The following is a 23155-nucleotide window of genomic DNA, read 5'->3' as shown; positions in this document are numbered from 1 at the left end:
CTGGTAATTTGCTTAAGTAATTGCATTTGAACTGTTTTACCTTTACTCCTCAACATTTCATACAGTGAACTTTTCACTTCACAACAATTAAGTGCTGATTTTTTTCTATGCAAAAGATATACTGACTATTGGCTGTTTTACTGTCAATGAAACCACCCAACAGTGTGAAAAATGCTTTTGTTTTGTTTGAATTGTGTTCCTTGCTTGTATTGATTTTTAACAATTGTACAGTGTCTTTGAATTTTTTGAAAAGAGCTATATAAATAATATTTATTCTTATTATTATTACCTTGACCAGCCTGCAGTCAAGTGATACACTGATGACAAAATAAACGTTCTTTTTCAACCTTTTACCTAGCACTCCTGTGAGGAGTTTTTAACTTATGAAACAGACTAACACTGCTGCCTCCTTTAAGACCCCAAAAAGCAACCAAAACCAAAAGCTGAGAGACTGACTCACAGCAACCACAGCAACCACAGGTGTCAGACAAAGATCACTACAGCCCCATTTACTTTCCACAGCAATGAGAGGACTCTGTGAGTGATACACCTGATTGTTAAAAGAAAGTTAGATGTGATTATTAGTCTGGAAATGTTGCCGATGCATGAAAAGAGCGGGTTCAACGAAGAAATAGAAAATGCCATTTTGTCCACAGGGGCGCCAAAATCAAAGTACACAGCTTCATTACTTAAGTCAAAGTATAGATCCTCCTGGTCAAATATTTCTCCAATACAAGTAAAAGTTGCTCTGTCAAATTTTTACTTGAATTAAAGTACTGGAGTACTTGCTTTTAAAAATACTTAAGTATTCAAACTACTTCTTAAAAAAATCTCAAAACGTTGTATTTTCACAAAGCATGATGGCAGTCAAGAACACACAGAAGTACATTCCTTTACATTATGTTTATTTAGAAACCATTACTTGAAATCTCCAAAAACTAAGTTACTACAAGCACAACTTAGTTTGAAATGTTCATCTGGAATGAAACAAACGTTACGTAGCTCAACACGCTTTCTCAGGTTGGACAGTAAATGTTTGTACGTTAGGGCAGAGTGGGAAACAGGGAGAACATTTCAAACGATACGTATCATTCTTCATTTCAAAAACCTCTAACACGGGCTGAAGATATGGCCATGGGTGCTCAGGTGGAGAATTATAGCCATCATTACCTCTACATGAACTGCTCTGTGTTTGCTCCACGTTCAACTGTGGAGATGCACAATATACAGGTACGACTAAACCACTGAGACAAACAGAACTACACAAACACATTTTACTGTCTTAGGGATCAGATTTCAGAAAGACAAGGAAATTCATGGGCCAACTTCAGAGCAAAAGTAGTGAGTAACTAGAGCATTGATAGAAAAGTAGTGGAGTAAAAAGTAAAATAATTGTCTGAATGTAGTGGAGTAAAGGTAATAAGTTTCCCCAAAAAATAATACTCAAGTAAAGTATTCAAAAAATGTACTGAAGTACTGTACTCAAGTAAATTTACTCTGTTACTATCCACCACTGGATTTTAGTGCTAGGCTTTAGTTCTGTTTTATAGAGATGTATTGCATATTTTGTTGAAGTGACAAAAACAAATTATAATGTATTCCCCTAACTCTATGAGTCTTCATTTTTGGGTGTCTTCCAAGCTTTCACAGAGCGTCTAATGTTATTCAAACATATTAGTATCAAGGAGACTTCACACATGATACAACACTTACGTTTTGGACTGTTGGGCTAACAATTTGGAGACCTTATGTTTGGATGTTTTTATCTACCCTGAGTCTTAATAAACCTAAATATGAATTAAATAGAAAATTTATGGGAGCACAGTTGGTCTAGCGGTCCATGCACGGGCCACATACACAGAGGCTATGGACCTCGTCGCAGAGGTCACAGGCCCGACTCCCAGCCTCAACCATTTTCCTGTCTCTCTTCAGCTTTCCTAGCCAATAGGGGCAAAAATGTCACAAAAACATAACTTAAAAAAACCCAAATAACAGAAACGTTATCAGCAGTTTGATGATGTAAATTATAGATAACTGTAGACCCAAACCCTGGCATTAAATATAATTTATTTGTTTGTGATTTGAAACTCTTCTAGCTGTGAAATAAAGGTCAATGGTTGAAACAGACCCGAATGGGTGTGACTGACAGACTTGCTTGTGGAGACAGGACTCAATTTCTGAGAGGTTCTACAGACTCTAAGTAACACACACACACACACACACACACACACACACACACACACACACACACACACACACACACACACACACACACACACACACACACACAAACACACAAACACACAAACACACACAAACATACAAACTCACGTAAGAACAAATAAATGAAAAGTATTTATTTTTATTTCTCATTAATGACATTCATTATGTTACACAACACTGAATACAAACAATATAGGTTTTTAATGCCCAGTTAACCTTCAGTTAACATGCTCTTATGTAAATAAATAAATACTAAAGCATTGTTTTGCTGACAGCTCTGTTTTCATCTTGGGTGTCTTCCAAGCTTTTACCGAACATCTTATTTCATTCAAACTTATCACAATATGGATAAGTATCAAAAAATATTGCAGCAACACATAACATGAACAATACTGGAAATATAAACCATTATACAACCATTTTGAAGTTTCTATTCTTATTTTTTGAGTTCTTAATCACAGGAAGTGATGGTGTTAATGAAGTCCTCATCACCATAACTCATTCATTGTGACAGTTCGATGAAGGGCTGATGCATCCATGCACCCACACCTTCACAACACTTGGCGTCGAGAGCCGTGCACAGTGCCAATATGACACAAAGACTTTTTATACAAGGCATTCAACTCCTCTTAACAAAAACAAATAACATACAATTAAATTATTATCTCTATGGCAGCCTCAAATAAAAGTGAGCATTATAGACATCATAAAACAGGTTTTACGAATGAACTGTCGTGTTGGATTGTTTAAGACTGCACCTGATAAATTAAGACAGTGCCTGTATCTAATGAGCATCAAGGTGTTACCCCTTCAATTCAAATTTGTGGTTTTAAAATCCACCTTTGTTTTATATTTTAAATAAAGACACAATTTGTATCAAACGCATGTGCTGCCGCTTATTCAATTAAGTTCATTGAGGTAATTTATAATTGAACACAATCACACAACGGCCATTTTCCTCTGACATCACGATCAAGGTGGGAAGCTTAGAGGCTAGTAAAATGTTTGAGTGCTACGTTCCTCGCTGAAGAAGAATAATAACAAGGGTATCTGACAGTATCATTTTAAGACAACCTGATTTATAAGATATTGAAAAGACTTCTACTAGGATTCCAGTATCTGTCTTAGTTGCTGACCTACTGACAAGTACTGAATTGAGAAACAACCTTTATGGTTATCTAGGTCACATAACCTGAAGAAGAGCAGTTTAAAAGACTTTGAACTTCCTACCCTAAACGTAGCACTGGAGAAAAATGGACGTAATGTGAAGTTGGTGACTGCTATACGTCCCGCAGCATTCAAAAAGCACTTAATAATCAAGGTGGATACCACGTTACAAAACAACACTAACACATGTTTGTCTTTGTAGTCTTTCTACTGAAAGACGTGGGTTCAGACTGGTCCTGGACTACATTTCATCTCAGCGACCTGTCCTGACTCTGCAGGACGAGGATCTCAGCGACCAGTTTCTGTGGATCCATCTGCTGAGGAAACATGTCCATGGCCTTGTCCACCAAGTGGGCACTGAAGATAGCAAGGAGCTTCTTACGGACGACTTCCCTCTCATCACAAGTGTCCCTGGGATGCGGTTGTTTCCCCTGAGGATGCTCCCAGTGTGAGCGCTTCCCTGGCAGCTTACAATCCATCGCAGGATGAGCCCCGAACGGATCTGACCAGTACTGCTGCTGTTGGCCACGGACTCTGCTGTGCTGGTAATCTGTAGGCATGCTGACTGGGTAAGGACCATAGCTGGCATAAGGAGGCGGACCATAGGGGATCATATCTGAGCTGTAGTGCTGGTTGTGGTGCTGGAAAGTTTGTGTGGTCCCCCGAGGGTCAGGGCCATGAGAGCAGCAGCTGCAGGGTGCACAGTGCGGCTGTCTTACACCGTGGGTATGCTGAGGGCTTCCATACTTGTTATCACAAATACTCCATGGAGCCTCCATTTGCTGACTGTCTATAGAGCCTAAACCAGAGTCCAGCTTCTCATGAGACCCACTGTGCCCTAAAGAGCCCTGATCAGAAGACGACTTATGGCTGGTCTTTTCCTTCCTAGATGTGGTCCTCTTGCCAGAACGATGACTCCCCTTCATCGGAGGTAAATTTTCAGGTTTATGATCTTCCAAAGTCAGTTTCTTTGCCATGGTCTCCAACAACAAGAGGCTCTGTCCAGGAACAGGACTGTGACGAAGCAAGGATTGTTTCGGGGCAGTGGAGGGTTGCTTAGCTAAGTCCCGAAGCTCGTCAGCAACAGAGCGGTTGGACTGGTTGGCTCGCTCAGGGTGGTGAAATTTACATTTGATTCCATACGTGCATTTCTTCCCTGAAAGAACAACAGAAGATTTGGTTACATATGGTTACACACACTGAAAAGTCTGTGGACACTGAGAATTTTGTAGTTAAAAAATAAAGTGTCATTTGGGCTTCTTATCAGAGAAAAATGGTCGCCATGTGAATATGGCGAGATGTTTAAGAGGTTTTCTCACCATAAGGGCATGGCTTTCTTTTCTGGTTCTTTGGAAACCTCCGTAAGAAGTTCTCCAGTGTTGGTCCATGTCGGCCCAGAGGATCATCCGGAGGCATAAACCTGAGACGGGGCGAAATTCACATTGTAAACAAAAAGCACAACACCTCAGATCCAGTAAGAGCAGCTTTGGCAGAACTCACTTGTTATTGACGAAGGAGTACATAAGCAGCCTCTCCTCAATGAAGCGCTTCCAGATTGGCTTTTCAACCTGCAGGTCCCGGTACATGTCGTTGGACACGATGATGCCGTCGGACTCGTAGGCCTCCTTGACGATGAAGCAGTCGTCATTACAGACCACGCGTTTACCTGCGACTCGGCGTGATGGAGTGAAGACCAGAATCTTCTTCTTCTCCAGCTCTCGCAGAATGTGCTGATCTGAAAACAGAGAGTCCAGGAATCACTAACAAGCAAAATCATAATTACTGCCACTTGGGGGCAGCAGAAACAAATGGTGAGCATGGCATTGACATATCATGTTCTCAGTAATACAATCGATTTGTTAGTAGTAAGATCACCTACACCTATACCGATACTGATACTGATACCACTGTTTGAAATAACAATCTAACTAATATTTGATTCCGAAGGTTGTTTTTCTTTTTTTTAAATTTTCTGATGTATGGAAAATGTTGCACAATAAAACACTTCTTTTCTGAATTAGTAATTAGGTGCTACTATTAAATTAATGCGACACCATCATCATAACCATCGGCTACTGACATTGCGGTATGACGTGTTATTTTTATTATTGGTTTTTTTTAAGTTATATTTTTGTCCTTTTTGCCTTTATTTGATAGGACAGCTAAGGGGGGAAAGGAAATGTGGGGAGTAGTGAGTGGGGGAAGACATGCAGGGACTGTAGCCTCTGTATGTTGGGCGCTTAGACCGATAGGCCACCAGCGCCCCAAGTATGACATATTATTTGAGGATGGGCCAATGTTCAACATCCCACAAATTCACACACTCAACAGATACATAACGTCATACATTTAGAGTCGTTTTTGTTTCCTTCTTTCATTTACACTCTTCAATGTTCACTTTTTTTTGCTTTGTTTTTGGTCTCCTCCAACACCTGAGGGGAATATTTTGCTCTTAGCAGCTAACACTCTGCTGTGGTTACCAGCCTGAAGCTCACAGTGTATGTCTGTAGTGTGGCGCTAATAATGACCATACAATGGTTACAAGATTTAACCAAAACAGCAAACTTGTTCTTTAATTCTGTTAAGCCAGAGAGAGCTGAAAATACAGCTCCTCTTTCTTTTGAGTAATATCTTTTGTTTCTTATCTTTCCTTTCTGGTAAATCATAAAAAATTAAGCCACGTCACAATTCAGGAAGCCACATTTGTATAATTTATCTCCCCCTTTCCCAGAAGACAGATTTATAAAGGTTAATTATCAACTAGAGGCACTACAAGTACATCCTGCAACAAAACAGTTCATCAGCATGAGTTCTCATCTCGAGAAAGCAAACAAGCAGTTTATAGTCAAAAACCACCTTCAAATGTAGGCCACCAACAGTTGTCAGAATCACTGACAGTCGCAGTTTTGTTATCTTTTGGCATCGCAAATCATCGGAAAAACCCTGCGTCTTTATCTTTTGTGTTACAGCTACAGATATTACGGATAAAGATGAATTTACTCAGCATTAGGAAATAATAACTTCAATGGGGTATTTCCCAATTCAAGCAACACAGCTCAACGTGAGAATCAGCAGTTGCATCAGAGTACACCATGCTCTGCTCGTTTTAAATTCAGCTTTGTTCGTCGGTCTATGAAACATCTCCATTTTTAACATACTATCCAACTCCCTGTTATTTTTATTCAGGAACATTGCTACTCTGTCAATTTTTGGCTTTAAAATGACAAATCCTAATTTTTTTACTCCTCAATCTGTTAATAAAAAAATCCTCAGCTTTAAATCAAACATAGATGGACATTATCACATGAATCTGTAAGAGTTCCCCTATTCATTTTTTAAATAAGTAATCCAGGCACTATTGTCCGCATTGCCAAGCAGGAAACACTAAACGTTAAAATGATCAGTCACACTTTGTCGTCTTTTCTACCTGTGATTGGAACGTCTGGTCTGGGCTGCTCCTTCCTCCAAGAGGGAACAAACACGGTGATTTCATTGTGGCCTCTTTCCAGAAAGAAATTTACCGCCAGCTGGATTCCCAGACAGGAGAAAACTTCCTTGTTCCCATGGCTGAAAGAATGAATAGAAAACAGGGAAAATAGATGAGGAAATGGAAATTGTTCATACATTAAAGAAATAAAGAGGGATGAACAGGGTTTTTTTTATAGGCGTGAACATTTTACTATCTTAGCAGAATAAGCAACTTATCAATGTATCCATTGTCTTTTAATATACCAGGAAATTGTAAGAAAAAAAAAAAGAAGTAGAAGTCAATAATAAATCTCAAAGACTAAGTCGAACATAAAAAATCCCAAATTTAAATATTCTGAATTTAATATAAATAATGTAGACCTTCTAATATTCCTATTAATAACAACTATTAGCATATTTTTTTTTACCACAATTCTGTGAGTTGGTGTTAAAAAACGATGTTAAATCTCTCATTGATATGACCAGTGTTTCATTTTGTTTATCCAGAAACTTAATGGTCCCCAAGCTTACTGGCTTTGGACCTCTGGGAAGAATGATGTGACAAAAACTTATTCTCTTTATTGATAAAAGCTGAATCAAAAAAATCTAATCCAGTACACAACTAGCTTAGTGCAAGGACTGGAAACATATTTAAGTAGCAAGCCTGGTTGAGTTTCATGGTAGCAACAATTAGCCGGACACTGTGTTTGAAGCTACCTAATGAACACATATATAACTACAACATGTCTAAAGATTTCAACTGAACATTTTATGCTTTTGTACTTTTAGAATAAGAAAAGAAGACCATTACGACACTAAATATAAAACTGGAGCAACCCAACATTGCCTGTGAAGCTGTTATTATTTTTTTCTTGGTCGTGTAATTTGTGCAGAAAATACATCTTTTAAAGAACAAGTTTTGGTTATACAAGGAGTCAAGTCAAACAAGTCCTGTCCTTGTTAGGAGGAAGCTAGAGGAGACTTTTAGAGGAGCTCATTTTTCAAAGGTCAAACAATCCGAGCCTGTCTCAGGTTGCATGTCTTTAAGTTGCAAGACGTCAAACCAAAGTCTGATGTTTCCCCTTTAAATCTTTTCTGCAGGCCTGAAGAGATTCAGTCATCTAGCATTTAAAAAAAAAAGAAACATTGAGGGGAAACAACTAGGGAGACATTTTCTGCATGTAACACAAATGACGGATGCAGTAAGTAAGTAATTATGATATCTCCCTACAAATCAGAACGAGCAGCAAAAACTTATTTCAAACATTTGACCTGAGGTACATACATTGACACACTGCTGTGCATATTTACACTTGTAGAGCTGTTGAAAATATGACAGTTGTCAGTGCTCAGAGGCCCCGGAGGCATATTGGCTTTGCCAAGTTTGAACTCAAGGCAGGCGACAAAACAAGGACAGCAATAAGCTAATTAGAGAGCAGGGGTGTAAAATGCTGTCAGGCCTGTTCCTGTTCAATTTAAATCTTTCTCTAAAAGGAGTATTGATTTCAAGGAAACAAGGCACCCATATACGTACGTGTGCTGATTTGCATACTCAAGCTGCCTGTCTGCAACGTGCCTGAACTGGCGTGCTGACTGGGAAAGGCAAGAGGACAGAGGGGTGTGTATTCTCAGAGTTTACACACTGTACTTTTCGGGCTGTCTCACTCTCTCTCCCATTTCCAAACTGTGTGTGCTTGTCTGGGTGTGAGAAGGTGAATGAGGGAAAAGGTCAAGAGTATCCAGAGGCAGAGCTCCTTGAATCGTTGTCAATAAATCAGTCTAAGTGGTGCTGAAAAGCTGAGCACATAACAAGCTCCTGCTCAGGTGTTAACTCAGTGACTCCCTGGATCTGACAGTGTGGGAGAGGCTTTGGCGCACACGCTGCTTGTTGCTGCCAACACTGTTAAAAGACAAAAGTTGGGTAATTGTTCTCAGAATAAAATGACATTTATGCTGAACAATCCTTTCAGCTGGTTTCAGCGCGTACAGAGACGGCTCTTATTTGTCTCAAACTAGTTAATCACTAAGGTGTGACATGTCAGTGTAAACATGTGATCTATGAGCGCTTGGCCTCTACTTTCCAAGAACAACTATTTGATTGATTGACTCTAAAATGCTAGTCTTCATGTTTTCCTCAGGATGAAGTTTAACCATGACCTTTCATCTAGTCACATTTGAGTCAAATGTTTTTAATGTTATATTTTTGGGCCTTTACATCCTTCATTCAGGGAGGACAGAACAGTTGAAAGTGCAGGGAGTGGCATGCGGGAAAGGGGCCACAGGTTGGAATCAAACCTGGGCTGCCTTCTTGAGGACTACAGCCTCCATACATGGGGCGAATGACTTAACTGCTTGGCCAAACCAGCGCCTCCATCAGGTCAGTGATATGTCAGTATGTATGGATGTAAAGCAATATTAGAACTAGGGATGCACTGATCCGATCCTGGTATCGGAAATCATTTAGATCGTACTCAAAAAGCTAGATCGTATATCGGTGACAAAGGGCCGATACATAGTGCCGATCCATGTGGCAGATCTATTCTTCTCAGTTCTATGAGTTCTTCTTCTTCTACACACGAAGAAGTTTACGTCAGCTATAGCCTACTGCAAAGAAGGAAGAAACCTTCTATTAATGGATTTATCCTGTGAAAAATCGGACAGGTTATTGGATTTAATTGTTCTAGATCCTTGAAATAAAGGGATTCCAGCCTCTGGTTTAGCACTTGGAACCCAGGTATAGTTCACCATCAAGTCAGAAAAGCCTGAAGTTGCCAAAACATGATTCTATCCTCACATTAAGGAATAGAGATCATTAAATCAATACCAGGATCGGCTAGTATCGGTATCGGCAGATACCAAAGCCCAGGTATGGATATCGATATCGGGACCTAAAAAGTAGGATCGGTGCATCCCTAATTAGAACACATGCTCTGGTGACAATGCTCTATTGAACCATGCTAGCTATGTTTCCTTCCCACAGTTATCAACCTGGTTGTGTCCAAGTATAAAAATATGTTACTTAAAGCTCTCTAACAATGCAAGTACTGAGTGTACACATCCACAGAACAGCTGCACACTCGACAGCATGTTTATTTAAATGCTTATTCAGGAGTTAAAGACAATTTTAGGAAGATGGTGAGTACGTCTACCATAACATCTACCGCACGGCAGCAGTTTTAGACATCAAAGATATCTTTAGAGAAATAGTTCATCTTTATTCTGATAGTCTCATTTTCTTTTGTAGCTTGTATATATATATAACTATTAATTTCAGTCTGTTTCATAACCTGCTAAAAACTCCTTAAAGTAGCTTTAAAAAACGAGACATTAGGCAACATGTTTGGTTGGTTTGTTTTGGCTCCTGAAACAAATGTTAATTTAACCTCAGTGTTGTTACTGACTGAGTCACTTGATAACTAAGCATAGTGTGTTAATCATCAGGTGACATGAGGTGATATTAGTTACCTGAGGACTGGTCATGTTTGTCATGATGTTACTTTCACTGGCAATGTTTGTGTCTGTGAGTCACAGCAAGTGTACAAGTAACTACAAGCAGGAGCTAGTACCACAACTCACTGGTCACGTGTTAAAGAGCGTGACCTGAATTTCATACTTCAGGTAAAATGATCAAACATCCATGACGCTGCCGTGGGAGGGACGATGATAACGACTACGACTCTAAAATGCAAATCACAACAAACACTTCAAGTGGTTTTCCTGATCAAACAAAGCGACAAAGGGCGTCACTCAATGCTGCTCAACCTGTCCTCAGGCAGGTAGTGTTCCAACAGGGCTGAGGCAAAGATCATAAACATGTTCAATTAACAGGTTCATTCTTTTTTTCTTGATGAGTAAATTGATTGTTTCCTCAATTAAACCTCAGAAGAAAGTGAAAAAATCACGAACATATCACATTAGGCAAAAGCCAGTCCATGAAATGCCAAAGATATTTTCATGTACTGTCAGGGTTTCAATAAACAACATAAAAATGAATCTTCTAATTATTTTTCTAATCAAGATAACCATGGGGAAACTGTTAAATATGTCCATCACATTTAAACACCTGAAAGTGAAGTGTTAGAATAAGTGGAAAAAATGTCTTGCTTAAAAAATATTCAATAAACTAAGCTGCAGATATACTTTAACAAAAAAAAAGAGTTAAAGCTCTTAGTTAAAGAAAATGGAATAAAGCATCAAATTATTTGGTCAATTCTGTCTATTCCTGTCTTTTAATATAAGCCCCTATCCCCAGAAAGGACTTTTTTTTTTTACAGTCTTATCTCTTATTTGTTTTCTATGTGAATTAGAGGAACTGAAAAAATATGATCAACCAATAGGAAAATAACTTCAATCCTAATCAAGTTATCCTAATCAATCATTTCCTTGGTTTTAGTTTCTCACCTCATGGCCACGTTGCTCCCGTCTATAACAATGGGTCTCAGAGCGTCTTCATCCTCTCCGCTCTCCTCTCTCTTAGGAGACGATGCAGTAAGGGGAAGCAGCATTGTCAGACCTCCAGCCTGCGTGTCCCCTTTGGGCACCAGAACAGACATGGTAGTCACCGGCACCTGCTTGACCTCCCGACTTGCCCCAATCCGAACCAGCTCGCCGAGGACTTTATCCGTGTCCACGCTGGGGCCGAACTTCTGCTGAATGGCCTGGACCTGAGCGGTGGAGTACCCAAGCTTGTGGAAGAAGTCCAGCTGGGCCTCCAGGTGCTGGGGGTCTGAGGAGGGGTCGGCTTCACTGGGATACATTCGCTCACAGGGGAGACTGGAGGAGTTTAGAGCTGTGAGGAGTGAAGGGAAGATCCATGCAGAGGTGTCAGAGTCTAAGTGGTTCAGAGAGGAGACGTATGTGTTTTTGCTCCAGGGGTGTACAGCTGAGAAGGAAGTAACTTCAGTATTCATCTCTCCTTGGCCTGAAAAGACTGATCATGTTCTTCCTGCTTGATAAAACGTCAGCTGTGATGTGTTAGTTACCCTGAAACACAGAATAATGAAGAATTAATCATTTCAGACAAAATAAAAAGACAAAAATCTTAAATTATTACTTCCTAAATGTAAAGATTTTTTGCTCTTCTGGCACACTTTCATCTGCCAGACACCTGAATTTCACCCTTGGGGAATGAATAAAGTACATTCTATTCTATTCTATTCTATTCTATTCTATTCTATTCTATTCTACATGTAGTAAAATGAACACCTTTGTTTTTGGACTTATACTTTACTTTATACTTTATTTCAGACCCATAGGTCCATATCAGCATAAAAAGGAATACAAAAGTAGAAATAAATCAATAAAACTAGAAGTTAATAAAAAAGCTATATCTACAGCTCACACGTTTACTTTGATTAAAACACAAAAAGACATTTGTTCCAATGTTTCCAAAAACAAGCAAAGCACTTTGTGTCACTGAATGGAGGCTGAGTGAGCTCCCTTAAAATTCCATTATCTGAATGAATTAATAAAAACATACATTTATACATCTGATTTCTCTTTACAGCATGTACAAATGACTAAATTATGTCAGTTCAGTTTCAGACATTAAAATCCATAGTACTTTCATATACTCATTTATTTTGCCCAATTTTTCTAATTTCTACACATCATATTTAGTCCTGAATCAATTTATGTCTCATATCTAAAGATAAAACTAAGGAAACTGGTACATGCACTCCAGTACAACTACAGTTCTAATGTCTGATAACCTTAGGTCCTTTTTAATAATGCAAGATATGATAAACAAAAACAAATCACGATGTTTTAATAATTGTTACATTAATCATAATAGTCTACTTATGTGTAAATGTGTATCTTTTTTACACTAGCTGCAAAGTGATGCATTAATAACACAACCTTACAGAATAACTTAAGGTTTTACAAGTTCATTATAAAGTACCTATAACGAGTAGGCCTAATTCTATAGCTAAGTACTTCTGCTGGCTTTATCCACAACATAGCAGTTCCATACTGCAGTAACTTGAGTGAAAGACCTGAGTTTTTCTTCCATTATTGAATATTTCAGTCGATGCAAAGTTATGTGGTAATTGAGTGGTTAGCTGAGAAAATGAGATAAAACGACCATATTTAAACTCCTGGTTCTGTCAGAAAGTTAAGGAAGCCCTAAAAGAACATGATTAAATACATTACATTCTCTCTGATTTCTCAAGATCACAACTTATTTTTCTCATTATCTCAAGATAACGAGAAACACAAGACGAGGAAACTGAGAAAATAAAATGTATTTAATCATGTCCTTTTAGGGCTTCCATAGTAAACAAAAGTAGCTCATCTATACATATGGTAAAGAAGTAACTTCAGGTAATAGGAAAGGCCTGTTATCACTTTCTTTAATTGTTTTGGTAACACATTTTGTTAAGAGATATTTATCCAACAGGTTGAAGATCAAAAAACACAAATAACAAGCTTCATTCTCTGGATAAAATCAGATAAATGATCCCTTTATCACAAGAAAAATAAGTGGAGATGAAGAGAAAACTGAGAAAATAAACTCATGTCCTTTTAGGGCTTCCATAGAGAGCTAGACATACTCACTTAAAAGTTATTACACCTATTCCAACTTCACCAAACACAGAAGTTTCACATGATATGACATGTGTAACTTTGCAATCATATTCTGACTATCTGAATGGCTGCAACATCATAACTTAGCCGGTTTCTGGAGGTAAATCAAGGCAACAGACCTCTTTTAGCTATTAGAGCAACTAAGCTGAAAAAGTCGCTTCTTCCTGAACTTCAACAAACAAAGCAAAGCGAGAGAAACTTACTTGAAACACCTTCCTTGTTCAGCCCTTGGTGGTCTTCTCGTCGTGGTTTAGGTGCACTTAGAGCTCACAGCTGATGACTGAGGAGACGAGGAGCTTCTATTTGAGTTTTGAGCCGGTGCGATGAGGAAGTTGGGTTTTTCCTCTTCTTGACATCAGCAAACATCCACCAACGCGGAGGTGAGGCGGAGTCACATGTCGAGCCTCCGGTAAATGAATAGAAGCTGAACCCGCCTCTGCTGAGCTGAGGTGTTACTATCTGTTTTTAAAAGTAAACTTAAGACTTACCTTTTTAATCTAGCTTTTAATTTGGAGTAGTTTATTTTAGCCCTGGACTACAATATTATTATTATTATTTTTATTATTTTTTATTATTTTAATCATTATTATCTAAACCAGGGGTGTCCAAACTTTTTTCAAAGAGGGCCACATATGATGTCGTCAAAATACCTCAGGGCCACAGGACACTCCTACTGTCACTTTGGAATCATAAAAGTTATATCTGAAATATCTATTTAAAGCTGCTGTGAGGAACTTTTGATTTCTATCAATTTTTGTGCCCCATTGTGGACAAAGTGATACCTCTTATCTCTTGTTCTGTACATGCAAAAGTAGTGTTTTCAACAAAAACCTCACCCTGCTGTCTTTTGACAGCCATATTTATCACTTAATGTGATTATTTGCCATGAAAACATGCAAAAAAGGGTGTTTCTAAAGCCAAATGTCAATCATGTGGTCTGACACCTACCCCCTCTGAGTGGTTTAAGGAATTGAAAATGACAACTGACTGTCTGTTACTCTGTGAAGCACTTTGGGCTACATGTTTTTATGTATAAAAGGTGCTTTATAAATAAAGTTGAGTTGAGTTGAGTTGAGTTGAGTTGAGTTGAGTTGAGACTATCAACAAGTTCCATCAATGTGCACGACAAAGATGATCATAAAAACTACTCAAGTCAGACACTGAAAGTAGCTCTATAGTGGAAAGCTACTATGTTACAGGTGTAGGATCTATTTGTTTATTTTTTTATATTTAGTTGTTTATTTAGTTAACAAATAATAAGTAGTATCACTGTTTGGTATATCTACTTTTTGTAATATAATTAATTTAACCCTCCTTTTATGTTGCGGGTCAAACTGACCCTTTTTAAAGTTTAAAAATCCCCCCAAAAAATTGTTTAAAGTATTTTGTCAGTATGAAACTTCTTCTGCTTGGCTTAATAGGCGAAACCAACATATAAAAATGAAAATGGTTGATTTCACAAATTTGCAACCCACCCTGCATGTTTCTAGATATACTGTTTGTGGGTCAATTTGACCCGGCAGTCAAAGTGGAGCCTAAAAGGAGTCAGAAGTGTCAAATACTAGTTGTTTCTCTGCAACTGTGTGACATATTTCACCCCACTCACACACACGCACACACACACCCTTGTAACATGAATATTCATTAAAAACAAGTGAGATACCCTCATTAAACCATGATCTGTTAGAATTAAAGAACACCATTGCACTTAATATTGATTCAAGTGGTTAGTAATGGAGTTAATGATGAGATTAAAAAAAATGTTATTGGGATTTCTTTGGGTTCTGACACTTTTGGATAATTAAATATGCCCCATGTTAAATTAACCCAGGAACATTATTGCTGTTCCTGAGAAACGAACATAACAGGAAGGTTAAGTAAGATTTGGGGATATCAGTGTTCAAAGTTCAAGATTCAAGGTTACTTCATTCATACCTGTAGGTAGATTTTGTTTGCAGGAAACAGGAAATGAGAAATCAATAAGAACAGAGTCAATAAAAACAAGATTGACATAAAATTAACTATAAGTCAATAAAAACAAGTTAGAAAGTGCCACCAGTAAAAAGAAAAAAGGTCCACACAAAGTTAATAGATAGTGGAGGACTTGATAGTACAGCATCATGCTGTGTTACTGTAACTAGTTTATAATACTGATGGCTGCTGGAACAAAGCTGTTTTATATCGCTTGGTTGAGCATGCTGGTAATTTATACCTCCGTCTTGATGTGAGAAGCTAAAATTCATGATTCAATGGGTGGGAGTCACTGTTCATGCTCTGTAACTGTTGGGTATACGTACAGGGATTCTGGATGAAGCTGTGACTCCCCAATCAGCCTACAGGACCATTTCAAAATTTGACTTAAGGTGTTCTTGTTTTTCACAGACAGGTTCCCGGACCATGGCACCAGACCGAAAGATAAAACAGATTAAATAAAAGCCCGATAAAATAAGGTCATCAAGGTTTTATCAATGTGATAGGCTGACAATTTTCTCAAACAGAACAGTCGCTGCATGGTGTTCCGTTTTACATACAGCTTCACAATTTGTTTCAAAGTTCAATTTACTGTCAATTAAAGTTCCAAGGTACTATGGACACACTCCACAGGTTGACCCCATTCAGGTCGTGACTTCCTGTTATATATTCCTGGATGTATTTCTGCTTGTCATTTGTTTAATATATTTGGGGTTTTTTTTGTATATTTAGTGTTTGTTTTGTTTGTTTGCTGATTAGGTAACACTGGGCACCTGAGGTTATTTAGGTAGGTAGGTGGCAGAAGGCCAGCATGCACCTGGGTGGACCTATGGTTTTCTACCAGCTCAAGAGAGGCAGCAGGGGCCATGATTTTTCTTTGTTCATTGTTTGCTTGCCATCCAAGAATAAACCGTAAGAAATGCTAAACTTTTGCATAGACATTGGACTTATTTTGCCTGCGTACACTACAGCAGGGGTTCCCTAAGTGTGAGTTGGGTCCTCCCGAGACACCAATGGGGGTCGCGAGATTATTAAGTAATCTGAATTTGCTTATTTTACACATTATTGTAAAAATATAGACAAAAATAGTGGTTACATTTGAAATAAAACCCTGCCATTTCATTGGTTTTCTGCCTTTCTTTGTTGCCAGATGACTCCTAAAGTTAGGGTTAGGGTTAGCTAACAATTAATTAACAAAAGGATCAGTCGCAGCAGGTTGATTCACATTAGCAGAACAAACACAGCCACATGTGCATGTAGGTAAACTCATTTTGACGTATGAAGTAAATGAAGCTCATTCTAACAATTCTATATGGAAGGATCAATGAAGTTTTCTTCTCACCTTTAATAATTCATTGCATCAATATGTATTTGTTAGTTGTATTGTTCATTATTGATCTTAAGATGCAAAGTTACTTCAGCTGTTAAATGTATTCAATTAAGTATAACTTTTTCTTTAAGTGTTTATGTGTGCAGATAAATAGCTGTACATGATTTAAAGTGTGACATAAACCTTTTCCCTTCCTCAGCCTCTACTTTGCATTTCTTTTTACATAATTATAGTGTTGTTAAGGTACTCATATTGCTTGTAATGATGCTTTTCAATATAAGATTGGGTGAGTAAATGAAAACAACAAAAACAAGACTATGCATATTTCTTTAACATTTTATTTTAGATTTTAGGACACCTTTTCAATTAGTTTCTATAATGAAATTGATGTTGGTGATACATTTCTTTCTTGGCTAGCCCCTATGACAATTACGCCTTCTCCATGGTGGTTCTAGCTTGTGCTCAATTTTAGGAGGAAGGTTTGGGAGCACAGGGGGATGTATGTCAGGTATAGCTGCTGGGAAAGTGGCTGGTGGATTTGTCAGAAATGGTGTGTGTTCTGTGGTCTTAAATTCATCTGAATGTTCATCTTTATTTGTAGTGTGGGATTCCTGAGATACCGATGGGGTTATGCCAGTGGTTGAATCATCAGGTGCTTGTGTTGTTTCAGGTTCTTCAACAGATGTTGATGGTTCTGGGGTTGTTGGTGCTTCTTCTATTGGGCCAGTGGTTGAATCATCAGGTGCTTGTGTTGTTTCAGGTTCTGTAACAGATGTTGATGATTCTGGGGTTGTTTGTGCTTCTTCTATTGGGCCAGTGGTTGAATCATCAGGTGCTTGTGTTGTTTCAGGTTCTTCAACAGATGTTGATGGTTCTGGGGTTGTTTGTGCTTCTTCTATTGGGCCAGTGCTTGAATCATCAGGTGCTTGTGTTGTTTCAGGTTCTTCAACAGATGTTGATGGTTCTGGGGTTGTTTGTGCTTCTTCTATTGGGCCAGTGGTTGAATCATCAGGTGCTTGTGTTGTTTCAGGTTCTTCAACAGATGTTGATGATTCTGGGGTTGTTTGTGCTTCTTCTATTGGGCCAGTGGTTGAATCATCAGGTGCTTGTGTTGTTTCAGGTTCTTCAACAGATGTTGATGATTCTGGGGTTGTTTGTGCTTCTTCAATTGGGCCAGTGGTTGAATCATCAGGTGCTTGTGTTGTTTCAGGTTCTTCAACAGATGTTGATGATTCTGGGGTTGTTTGTGCTTCTTCTATTGAGCCAGTGGTTGAATCCTCAGGTGCTTGTGTTGTTTCAGGTTCTTCAACAGATGTTGATGATTCTGGGGTTGTTTGTGCTTCTTCTATTGAGCCAGTGGTTGAATCATCTGGTGCTTGTGTTGTTTCAGGTTCTTCAACAGATGTTGATGGTTCTGGGGTTGTTTGTGCTTCTTCTATTGGGCCAGTGGTTGAATCCTCAGGTGCTTGTGTTGTTTCAGGTTCTTCAACAGATGTTGATGATTCTGGGGTTGTTTGTGCTTCTTCTATTGAGCCAGTGGTTGAATCATCAGGTGCTTGTGTTGTTTCAGGTTCTGTAACAGATGTTGATGGTTCTGGGGTTGTTTGTGCTTCTTCTATTGGGCCAGTGGTTGAATCATCAGGTGCTTGTGTTGTTTCAGGTTCTTCAACAGATGTTGATGGTTCTGGGGTTGTTTGTGCTTCTTCTATTGGGCCAGTGGTTGAATCATCAGGTGCTTGTGTTGTTTCAGGTTCTTCAACAGATGTTGATGGTTCTGGGGTTGTTTGTGCTTCTTCTATTGGGCCAGTGGTTGAATCATCAGGTGCTTGTGTTGTTTCAGGTTCTTCAACAGATGTTGATGGTTCTGGGGTTGTTTGTGCTTCTTCTATTGGGCCAGTGGTTGAATCATCAGGTGCTTGTGTTGTTTCAGGTTCTTCAACAGATGTTGATGATTCTGGGGTTGTTTGTGCTTCTTCTATTGAGCCAGTGGTTGAATCATCAGGTGCTTGTGTTGTTTCAGGTTCTGTAACAGATGTTGATGGTTCTGGGGTTGTTTGTGCTTCTTCTATTGGGCCAGTGGTTGAATCATCAGGTCCTTGTGTTGTTTCAGGTTCTACAACAGATGTTGATGGTTCTGGGGTTGTTTGTGCTTCTTCTATTGAGCCAGTGGTTGAATCATCAGGTGCTTTTGTTGTTTCAGGTTCTGTAACAGATGTTGATGGTTCTGGGGTTGTTTGTGCTTCTTCTATTGGGCTAGTGGTTGTATCATCAGGTGCTTGTGTTGTTTCAGGTTCATTAACAGATGTTGATGGTTCTGGGGTTGTTTGTGCTTCTTCTATTGGGCCAGTGGTTGAATCATCAGGTGCTTGTGTTGTTTCAGGTTCATTAACAGATGTTGATGGTTCTGGGGTTGTTTGTGCTTCTTCTATTGGGCCAGTGGTTGAATCATCAGGTGCTTGTGTTGTTTCAGGTTCTTCAACAGATGTTGATGGTTCTGGGGTTTTTTGTGCTTCTTGTATTGGGCCAGTGGTTGAATCATCAGGTGCTTGTGTTGTTTCAGGTTCTTCAACAGATGTTGATGGTTCTGGGGTTGTTTGTGCTTCTTCAACTGGGCCAGTGGTTGAATCATCTGGTGCTTGTGTTGTTTCAGGTTCTTCAACAGATGTTGATGGTTCTGGGGTTGTTTGTGCTTCTTCTATTGGGCCAGTGGTTGAATCATCTGGTGCTTGTGTTGTTTCAGGTTCTTCAACAGATGTTGATGATTCTGGGGTTGTTTGTGCTTCTTCTATTGGGCCAGTGGTTGAATCCTCAGGTGCGTGTGTTGTTTCAGGTTCTTCAACAGATGTTGATGATTCTGGGGTTGTTTGTGCTTCTTCTATTGGGCCAGTGGTTGAATCATCTGGTGCTTGTGTTGTTTCAGGTTCTTCAACAGATGTTGATGGTTCTGGGGTTGTTTGTGCTTCTTCTATTGGGCCAGTGGTTGAATCATCAGGTGCTTGTGTTGTTTCAGGTTCTTCAACAGATGTTGATGGTTCTGGGGTTGTTTGTGCTTCTTCTATTGGGCCAGTGGTTGAATCATCTGGTGCTTGTGTTGTTTCAGGTTCTTCAACAGATGTTGATGATTCTGGGGTTGTTTGTGCTTCTTCTATTGGGCCAGTGGTTGAATCCTCAGGTGCATGTGTTGTTTCAGGTTCTGTAACAGATGTTGATGGTTCTGGGGTTGTTTGTGCTTCTTCTATTGGGCCAGTGGTTGAATCATCAGGTGCTTGTGTTGTTTCAGGTTCTGTAACAGATGTTGATGGTTCTGGGGTTGTTTGTGCTTCTTCTATTGGGCCAGTGGTGGAATCATCAGGTGCTTGTGTTGTTTCAGGTTCTGTAACAGATGTTGATGGTTCTGGGGTTGTTTGTGCTTCTTCTATTTGGCCAGTGGTTGAATCATCAGGTGCTTGTGTTGTTTCAGGTTCTTCAACAGATGTTGATGGTTCTGGGGTTGTTTGTGCTTCTTCTATTTGGCCAGTGGTTGTATCATCAGGAGCTTCTGTTGTTATTTTTTGCTCAGGTTTTTGCACAGATGGTGATGGTTCGGGCACTGATGAAGTGACAGATTCAGGTGTTGTTTTAATATTCTTGGAGCCTTGTGTTGTTAATGTTGTATGAGACTTGTCCTCACCTTCTCCTTCACCTTCTCCTAGTCTCCCACCACTTCCACATTTGCATGGTTTGATTTGAATGATTGCTTTTATAAGATCTGCACTGGGGAAGTCCATACTAAAGACACCTAAGCACCCTTGATTCAAAGACATTTTTTTGTGTTGCCCCACAAAGTCATAAATCTTTATGTTTATTTTCTTAGCCAACGTTGCAGGGCTTTTATGCCATGATGCTTCTTTGCCAGTCAGAACAATATGGTGGTCACAAATGAGTGGCTTAATTTTTTTTATTTTATCTTCAACATTTTCGAATGTTTTATATTCAAAGAAAAATGATTGATGATTTATTGTTCCAACATGGTATGTCTCACTTCGCAGAAAAACAATCTTGCCCCTTGCTTGGTTCATGTTTGGTACTTCCCACTCAGTCCATATTTTATCTTTGAAGTTTTTGACGACTTTATCCATGAGTCCCACCATTTTTTTTTTAGAATTTCCATGGAGTGTCACCTTCAACAGCACTGTCTCACTGCCATGAGCATTCAAGAACTTGAAAATTATCTTCAGTACTTCATCAAATTTGATTCGTTTTGGAAGCAGCCAGTGACTGTTACGCACATACATGTTGTTTATGATCGGCAACGAAGAAGAATGCATATCAAAATATCGTATTCCCGCATTAAGTTGCTTTTCAAGTGTCCAAACTTGACAAACAAAAATTGGTCCTCCATACAACGATGAGCTGTCATGTGTTCCGGGAATGGGAATAGCAGATACTGGAGTCTCATCGGGTATAGACTTCATCCAATTCTGGTTGTAAAATTTGGGGTCTAAGGATGGGTCATTATTGAAACCTGTCCCTGAACCAGAACAGGAGGCTGCTCTAGTGAGGGAAGGACATGAAAATCAATCATTTAAAGCACTAATTTGAAAATTTCAACACACATTAACATAAAAAACAAGCAAAAATGGGAAAACCAACAAAATGTATTGTAAAGTAAGCCATTCTGAAACATCATGTGACAGTGCAGTTTGCAGAATCAGGGGGAATTGTGGAATAAGAGTTATAGCACAATGCATTCACTAAAGTTAAGTTCAACTTACATAGTTAGAAGCCAGATGTAATGATAGATCTCCATTACTGGTTTGCTGGTGAGTCTTTAGTCCAGGTAATTCAATCAGGATCTGTTCAGCTCTCTTTACTGGATGTGTTTACATCTTTGTCTTAATTTTGTCCGTTTGTAAAATGTTTCATTAACCTCCCAACACTCTTACTCATAGACATGTCTGACAAATAGGCAGTTGTCTCCCTCGAACAGAGCTGGTGTGACCGTGAGTATAGAGATAAACTTTCATTTGCATGTTTTTACTCTGTAATCTTGTGTTCGCAATGGAAGGAAGGGCAGGGTAAAGAAAGAGACAAAGAAATGTGAGCGTTGTAAAAGTGGTTCATATCATAACAGTCCAGGTTGTAAAATGTTGCTGCAGGGACAGTCATGGTGAAACCTGAGTTAGTTTACCAGGCTACTCATGCTCTTTATTTAGAGCTCAAACATGACCCTACCTATATTACTATAGAGTAAGATATTTTAGGACAGTCATTTCCATTAAGAGAAATATTAAATTAATTATTCAGCAGTTTGTGAAATAACTTAATCCACTCTTACAGTAAGTTTGACACCATTCAAATGTTTGATAGTTAACAGAGGTTACAAGGTAGCAAGATTAAAAACAAGGAAATGAAACCAAATCTATCCACCAGCGCCTCTAAAGATCATGAAATAACATTGCTTATTTTATTTGGTGTAAAAAAGTGTATAATAGACAGATTTTTGTCTAAAGGAGGTTTGGGGTGGGACTATTTCATGACTGGACATAGTGACTTCCTAAAGAAATGTAATCACTGTGCAGTTAAATAATCGAGTCTATGCTAAGCTCCTTTAATCAGCTTGTGAGAGTAACTTCATTATTACTGTTCATATATTAAAATGCCATTAATCACTCATCTAACTCCTCTTAAGTCAGGCAGGAAAACATTCAACTTTTACTATATTGTTACAGAGAAATCCATATTTCAATATCAAGTACATTTTTTAAATGGCCTTTCCTAATTTAAAATAAAATACATCTTTGCACAAACTCTTGTCCATTAATAAACAGATTTCAAAGTTCTGTATGGAGAACTTCCCCAGTCTACACAGAATCGTGACCTCAGCTCCACTCAACACCTTTGGAGTGAACTGGATCAAGCCTGGCTTTACCTGCCAAAATCTCTTCTCAACCTTGTTAATTCTCTTGTGGCAGAACTGGTTCAAATCCCTGCAGCCTGGTTTCAAAAACTAGGGTCGGGGATGTTAAAGCAAAAGTTAATACAGATTTCTTAAGAGATTTTTATCTATCACAAAAGGGTAAAATGTTCCTGTACCCGCATACAATATATACATGTGATTATTTGGACTCTAAGGCGTTGATTCTTGTTGTCATTGTTATGTAAATTATTGTTTATCTGCCTATTAAGTACAAACTCTGTGATTAACAATAGCTTTGTTTGTCTTTTACCAGAAATTGAACAGAAACACAAACTGTGGCTGTTGTCTCCCTGTGGTTGGGTGCACCGTGCTGACACGTCTTTCTGTCCCAGCCAATAAGCTTGTGTGTTGCCTTGACTGATCCTCTTCCTGGCCACCTGTTGCATCTTAGTGCTACAGGTTATCTGCAGAAGCAGGATCAGATAAGACTTTAACATGGACGATTTGTT

The 23155-nt window shown here is 38.8% G+C and overlaps 2 protein-coding genes across 2 annotated transcripts; both read right to left on the bottom strand.

Moving 5' to 3' along the window:
* Nucleotides 1-2342: 2342 nt before the first annotated feature.
* si:dkey-206d17.12 (uncharacterized protein LOC563108 homolog) lies at nt 2343-13810 on the bottom strand. Its single transcript, XM_034704580.1, has 6 exons — nt 13650-13810; nt 11260-11841; nt 6818-6957; nt 4891-5125; nt 4710-4810; nt 2343-4546 (listed from the first exon to the last, which is right to left on the bottom strand). The coding sequence occupies exons 2-6, from the start codon at nt 11766-11768 to the stop codon at nt 3639-3641; spliced, it is 1893 nt and encodes a 630-aa protein (XP_034560471.1). The 5' UTR covers nt 11769-11841; nt 13650-13810; the 3' UTR covers nt 2343-3638.
* On the bottom strand, nt 11837-23092 carry LOC117828326. The gene is made up of 5 exons (XM_034705365.1): nt 23013-23092; nt 21131-21280; nt 20755-21004; nt 20418-20580; nt 11837-11841 (listed from the first exon to the last, which is right to left on the bottom strand). The coding sequence occupies exons 1-5, from the start codon at nt 23090-23092 to the stop codon at nt 11837-11839; spliced, it is 648 nt and encodes a 215-aa protein (XP_034561256.1).
* Nucleotides 23093-23155: the final 63 nt, after the last annotated feature.

This window comes from Notolabrus celidotus, chromosome 16, assembly GCF_009762535.1.
Source record: "Notolabrus celidotus isolate fNotCel1 chromosome 16, fNotCel1.pri, whole genome shotgun sequence".
Classification (NCBI taxonomy): Eukaryota; Metazoa; Chordata; class Actinopteri; order Labriformes; family Labridae; genus Notolabrus; species Notolabrus celidotus.
This window is presented reverse-complemented; position numbering and strand designations above follow the sequence as displayed.

What these genes read in the sequence shown, in the direction of transcription:
- LOC117828326 (XM_034705365.1), bottom strand. Translation starts at nt 23,092, where the DNA reads ATGCAACAGGTGGCCAGGAAGAGGATCAGTCAAGGCAACACACAAGCT. An exon ending in CAGAAAGACGTGTCAGCACG is followed by an intron (nt 21,281 to 23,012) that starts GTGCACCCAACC and finishes TTCCCTCACTAG; the next exon opens with AGCAGCCTCCTGTTCTGGTT. An exon ending in TGCGAAGTGAGACATACCAT is followed by an intron (nt 20,581 to 20,754) that starts GTTGGAACAATA and finishes ATAAACATAAAG; the next exon opens with ATTTATGACTTTGTGGGGCA.
- si:dkey-206d17.12 (XM_034704580.1), bottom strand. Translation starts at nt 11,768, where the DNA reads ATGAATACTGAAGTTACTTCCTTCTCAGCTGTACACCCCTGGAGCAAA. An exon ending in ACCAGACGTTCCAATCACAG is followed by an intron (nt 5,126 to 6,817) that starts GTAGAAAAGACG and finishes CTCTGTTTTCAG; the next exon opens with ATCAGCACATTCTGCGAGAG. An exon ending in TACTCCTTCGTCAATAACAA is followed by an intron (nt 4,811 to 4,890) that starts GTGAGTTCTGCC and finishes GCCCCGTCTCAG; the next exon opens with GTTTATGCCTCCGGATGATC.